We start from the raw sequence: 6836 nt of genomic DNA, 5'->3' as shown, positions 1-6836 counted from the left end.
TTATGGTAATTTGTAAAACTATTTTCTACTGAGTACCAATTGCTGCATAAAGCATTCGAGAAGTCCACCCTATTTGTCGACATGCTCTTATCATTTTTTGATATTTTATAATTTTCTTTCTACTCAGAATGCATTATTGGATCATATGGCAGTTTCTGTAATCAGTCTTGCTCCGTTAACTGCAAAAACAGTGTTTGTGACAAGAGCAACGGCCGGTGTACAGGTAAGCAGACATTCTCTTTCTTAGACTATTTACCTTGCAATCAATGAGAAAGTCAAAATTTAAAATTCGAATATCATTAAATTTACGTTACACAAGAAATTGAACAACTTTGTATATAACGTGTATAATTAAAAAAAAGTTATATAAATAACCATCGACAAATTGATTAATTATTTACGCAATTTTGATAATAAATCACATTTAACATATCACTTTTATACATTGCAACTTACCATACCTAGTTATTAAACATTTTCAAATTGATCACGCCTGTCTGATTTTCGAAGATATTGGTTTTAATGACTCATACAACTAAATCATTTGCTATATGTTATTACCAAACATTTTAGCTAATAACTTTAATATTTGAAGTTCAAAACCAGTAAAAAACTGTCTAGATTCATAAATGCATACCTTGCAAAGGCTACACAATGACTTTTTGGTAGGTTTAGTGGCATATTTGAGTGTCACAGCGCCAAGAAGTTGACAACCGGAAGTTTACAAGCAAAACCGGTCACACAAAACAGAAACGCACCCACATATCTGTCCCTGTGGAAATCCACACACAGACATAGAAATGTATCAAAAGTATACATTTTTCTAAAGTTAAATACCTGAACATTTCATTTATCTGAAAAACTGTCATCAGTTCCTTATTAAACTCCTTCAGTGGCCTAGTAATTAGCCGGAACGTATTATAGATAGGAACTACAAACGTATGAAAAACTTGCTGATTGGCTGATTTAGTTGTGTGAGTCCTTTAAGGCCAATGTACAGGTGACCACGTACAATCAATTTGCGAAAATTATTAGAAGCCATTTTTGGGATCGACTTCACTCAATATGCTCATTTAAATGACAGGTTTAGGGAAAGATTGTGAATCATATTGTTAAACTGATTTCCTCTCTGTTTCCAATAAGACGTCTATGTGAACATAACTGAGAATAAACCTTGCTTTTAAAACCAGCATACTAATGCAAATATTTGTAATTTTTTCATCTAATTTTGATTAAGGCGTGTCTTAACGTATTTGATGCAGTCAATATGAGAGATTTTAAGATATCAATTAAAACGCATAAAGGTAGTGACTGAGCTTATCGATAGACTAAAACAATGACATTAATGAATTGCATTGGTTGATTGACACATTGCTGCAATTAAGACGGCTATTTTCAAATCAACAGCAGTTATCGATAAGCAATCAATACAATGGATCTGTCATCGCTCACCTGCATTTCACATAAGCTAGATCAGTACATGATCTATCATATGACTTTCTGTTGTTGATAATCACAATCTTCTAAAGGTTCCTTGTTGATAAACGCTGTAAAGTGGGAAAGTTTCATTTTTGCCAATGGAAAACAGGTAGGATCAAGTCGATTCTTTCTTTAATATTCCTTGGCTAGACAGAAACTTGATATTTTCAAAAAAGAAGCATTAATCTATTTTTACGTCATTTGTAAATTAAATATTAAAAGAAGAAAAAGCAATCATTCAAATTAAAGAGTTCGACTTTTGTATATTTGAGTTTTTTGAAGTTTCTTCTTGTTGATGAATAATAAGAGTAATATGTTTTGAGCAGCGTGATGTTTGCTTCATTTCAGACTGTAATGGTGGATACTACGGATCAGCCTGTACACCATGTCCTGTTGGCTGTAGTAGTGGTGAATGTGACAACACGTCCGGACAGTGTGTTCGTAAGTTGTATTCATGTGAAATGATATTTTCAAAAACATTTGGTACATGTACACGAATAAAACTCCACTTGGACGAGCAGGTGACTCAAAATATCACGTCCGATGCGGGATTTGAACCACAAGTTTTTTTCAAGAGGTCTAATATGGGAATAAAATTTCAAACGACATATTTTGAAAAACTAACATGCCATTGGGCATGATGCTTTGCTTGTATCGTGCTGGTATGAATGGCTATCCAATTTATTCAAAACAACGCCTTTGATTTTCCTTAATAATACAGGGGTCAAATTTGCGAACACCTTTAAGCAACCTTTTTTTAACAAGAGCTGTCACCGAGGGGAAGTATACCCCTCGCATATAATTGTGCATCAGTTGTATAACGACAATGGAAGTGTCATCCTCTGTATTCTGGTTTAATTTGATCCATTTTTTAATTATTTTTTTTTGTGTGGCTACCTTAACTATCAATTTTATCACTTTCGTCGAGAGCACATTTTCCCGCCATTTTCTCGATAAAGAAAGCGGAAGTGTGATAATAGTAACAAATACGCTTCAGAGTCTAGCCTTATTTTAAACTCAGAAACGACTGAGATCAGGATATTATAATTAAACGATGCGGAAACGCGTAGAAATAAGAAAAAAAAACATTCAGTGAATAGGCCAAATTGTATGGCGTATTACTGCCGCTACACAAAAAGTTTCAAAGAAATCTATTAAAAAATTAGCAAATGCATAGCCGGAAAACATTTTCTAACTTGAAGGGGCATAATGTTCTTAAAAAGGTCCGATACGCAAAAGTATTTCAGGAGACACAACAACATATGGTACGGCCACTACACGAACAAATTCAAAGTAATATATTAAAAACTGAGCAAATGCATAACTGGGCAAGGTTTGTCAAATTGTTAACGTAAAGGGGCATACTCCCTTAAAAAGGTCCGAAACATAAAAAAAAACCAGGAAGTACAACATATGGTACTGTCAATACAAAAAAAAAGTTTCAAAGAAATCTATTGAAGTATGAGCGAAAGCATAGCTGGACAATGTTTTGTCAGTTGTTATACGTAAATGGGGTATAACTCCATTAAAAAGGTCCAAAACGCATAATTATTTCAGGGGGCACAACTACATATCGTACTGCCACTACGTATTTTTAAGAAATCTATTGAAAAATAAGCGAATGCATAGCCGGACAAATTTTGTCTATGGACAGACGGACAAGCCAATTCCAGTTTAACATCCCCTCCGACGAGGAATGAAGAGTGCGTACTGCACATTGTGATTCTTATGTATATTCGCTGCATCGCACAGAAGAAAGATTTGATTGTATCGGTAGTAGATCAATTTAATAAGTCAGGCAAACCTAATACATTAAATGAGTAAAGTATTGCTGTAGATAATGTCAAATTGACAAGTCTTGTTTCGATTTTTGTTACGTAATGATACAGTAATACAATCTTCCAACATAGCTGCATACTGGCATTATATGTAGAGTGATGTTATTTAGCTATGTAAGAAACACTTCCGTTAACCAACTGTGAAGATCAAAGACGATTAACAGTTGAGCAATTCAGGGTCTCTTGATTGTCAACTGGCAAGCGTGATTTAGTGTGATTTATAGGAGTATTATTATTCAGAAAAATGTATTTTTTTGTGATAAATATCGTCCATATGAGATTTGATAATTCTTCATATTTTTTCAGAATGTGATGATGGATTCTACGATAGTTTCTGTAACCAGTCCTGCCCTGTTAATTGTAAAAACAACGTTTGTAACATGGTCAACGGTCAGTGTACAGGTAAGCCGGAAATCCATTTCATCAAGAATTAATACTAGTTTTTTAAGAGAAAAACAATCTTTTCATTAGTGATCATCAATTGGGTCTAAGTAAGCTTTGTTATAACGTGTAAAATTGCAATAGCTATAGAAATTATCAATTCAACCTACTGGTCGGTGAACAAAGTATAAAGTACACTTAACTAACAGACGCTGTTAATGCATCAACGATTGCCTATTTGTTGAACATATTTTATGTTTATTTCCTTTGATGCTATAAGTAGCTGTGAAAATACGAAATGAAAATAAAATATGAGGGATAAATCAATTCATTGATGTGTTAAAATAGGCGATAAAACAAAGAAATATATGCCATTTTTTTTTTAGCTATAAATACACTCTACCAGCAATGGACCAGTAATGATACGTTTTGAAAATAAAATCAAAAATGATCAAAACACAGGTTTTAACAAAACATGTTCACGTATTCGAATACTTGAGTTAAATCGTGACGATGTTTTTTCACTAAATACCCATCAATGGTACCACACTTGCTCACATAAACTTGAAACAAAAGCTATACATTTAAATTTTGTTAAGACGAAGTCAATTCCAAAGGTAATTTGTATTAACGTGTATACATCCTGTTTGGCGACAAAGTCAACGCAGGAAATCTACTGTTTATTCTGTAAAATTTTGTATGGAAAAAAAGATCTTATAAGCCGGAAAGAACCAAAAAGATAGCTAACCATGATTTGATCATTCGATTTTCTTTTGTTAACGAAAATAACAATAAATATTTGATGCTTACCTGATATTCGCTTTATATTTACCGTTTTATGTATTGTGTGCGTTTCATCATATGCTCTCTTATACTTGATATGATGAACAATGCTTTAGGTGAGAACACAACATAACTTGTAAAAACAAGTTAAAATAACTATACCTTTGCATCAAATAATAATACGCTTAAGTAATTCAGAGATATGTAAACAAAGCAAAATGACGTTAGTGCCTTTCAAAATTTCTTTTTTAGTTTATCACTAGTTGCTCCATATTTATTTTCTTAGTGCATTTCACTTCAGTTATCGGTATTAACAAAATTAGAATGATTAAGTTTTAGATCAGGAATAACAAGTATACTTATATTAAAGTAATCTTTGCCAATATAATACTTCAGAATGCAAAGCCGGATATCACGGTAGTACCTGTACTCAGACGTGTCCTACCAATTGTAAAGACAACATATGTATCCAGGATAACAGGTTTTGTACAGGTAATAATACTATTGATAAAATGTTATGATTTCATAATTAGCATTTAGCTATTTTGTTATATTAATTTTAAACAAGCATCCAATGATTCATTTGTCATACATTTGAAAATGTGATTAGAAATAATTTATATGTTGAATATTCATTTTCAATTTGTGAAGTGAAGTTTTGTATACATGTATCAGATGATAACAGTAAAAAAAGAAACAGGTGAGCATTTCTTTTTCATTATACAAATGATACACGTTAAGCAAAAATTGACCTGTTAGAAATGTTGTAAACATTAGTTTTATGGAATATATGGTTCAAGTTATTATTCCTTCCCCGAAACCTGGTTTCGTCACCAAATTATATTTTATATTGATGGTTTGGAACACCTTTAATCCGTTGTTAATGCACACTTTATAAATACGTATGTGGATGGTGGAACACCTTTATTCTATCAAAAATACGCACTTTGTTGCATAAACCAATGTTTATGATTCCAAGGAATTTCTTTGTTTCAGAATGTGCTGTTGGGTATCATGGCGATCAATGCGATATGAATTGCCCGTTCAACTGCAAGGATAAATTTTGTAACCAGACTAATGGTCGGTGTATAGGTATGTACTGTGAGACTGATAATTCATGTGCAAGTTTATACTACGAAATTGATCTTACATGTACAGGTAGGCACTGTGAAATTGATCGTAAATATATAGGTAGGTAATGAAAAAAACTTCTTACATGTACTGGTATCGTATGTACTGATAACCTGATCTTATATGTATATATATAATGTGTAACTGATCTTATATGTACATGAAGATACTGTGAAACTAATCGTTCATCTATAGGTAGGTACTGGAAAATATCGTACATGTACCTGTTTGTACTGGGAAGCTGATCTGATATGTATTTACTGAGAAACTGGTCCTACAGATCTGTAGTGAGAAACTTATATGACATGTACAGGTACATGTACGTGATGGAAATCTGAACTTATATATACAGATGTATACTAAGAAACTCATCTTATATGTACCGATACATATATGTACTGAATCAAACAAAATATCTTACATGTACCAGTATGTACTGGGAAGCTAATCTGATAGGTACATGTATTTACTAGGAAACTGATCGTACTTGCACAGGTATGTGCTGTGACATGTAAAGGCATGTACTGGAAAACTTATCGTATATGTACAGATATGTAATGAAACATTTTCTTACATGTACATGTTGGTACTAGAAGTAAACGTGTTCCTCCTCTATGTTAGTTATGGGATGGTATGAATAATATATTCCTTAATTTGTACCTCAAGGATGTGGACCAGATTACCATGGCAGCGACTGTTCTCTGAATTGCCCGGACAACTGCAAGGGCCATGCTTGTATTCAGGAGAACGGACGATGCATAGGTATTGTGTGGAAGTAGTTGGAAATCTTGATATGTACTCATGTAGTGCATTGCCTAACGTGCTTTATTATATTTGATAGTGTAAAAGCGATGCCGTACCGTGAGTAATATATGTATAATGTTTTTACTCGATGTCCTTTTCAAACAAAAATTGTAATTTGAATTCTGTGACATGATGCCATGAGGTGTGACGTCACAAATGAGACGGTTGGGATATACAGCTAGATACATTTTCACCACGTTTTAGTATTATACATATAAAACACCTTTCATGGTATGACTTTTCGACATCGATAAGCGGGTAGGTTTAAATCTAACCATGTTTTTGTCAAAATAGTACAAGTTATCTTATGTCTTGTTTTGATTATTAACTTTAGTGTCAATACTATTGCGAAACTAATATCTACTTGCATGATTTATGCAAATGTTTGCATTAGTTTAAGCAACGAAATGTTATTATCTG

General features: G+C 32.9%; 1 protein-coding gene across 1 annotated transcript in view; it reads left to right on the top strand.

Annotated features, from left to right (window-relative positions):
- Positions 1-6811, top strand: part of LOC110450991 (scavenger receptor class F member 1-like) — a 9506-nt gene extending 2695 nt beyond the window's left edge. The window contains exons 2-7 of the mRNA XM_021498811.1: positions 128-223; positions 1828-1920; positions 3624-3719; positions 4878-4973; positions 5478-5573; positions 6279-6811. Of these exons, the coding sequence (XP_021354486.1) occupies positions 128-223; positions 1828-1920; positions 3624-3719; positions 4878-4973; positions 5478-5573; positions 6279-6391 (590 nt within the window). The 3' untranslated portion in view covers positions 6392-6811. The remainder of the gene's footprint in view (positions 1-127; positions 224-1827; positions 1921-3623; positions 3720-4877; positions 4974-5477; positions 5574-6278) is intronic.
- The last annotated feature ends 25 nt before the right edge of the window (positions 6812-6836 follow it).

Source organism: Mizuhopecten yessoensis, unplaced genomic scaffold (genome assembly GCF_002113885.1).
Source record: "Mizuhopecten yessoensis strain PY_sf001 unplaced genomic scaffold, ASM211388v2 scaffold5637, whole genome shotgun sequence".
NCBI lineage: Eukaryota > Metazoa > Mollusca > Bivalvia > Pectinida > Pectinidae > Mizuhopecten > Mizuhopecten yessoensis.
This window is presented reverse-complemented; position numbering and strand designations above follow the sequence as displayed.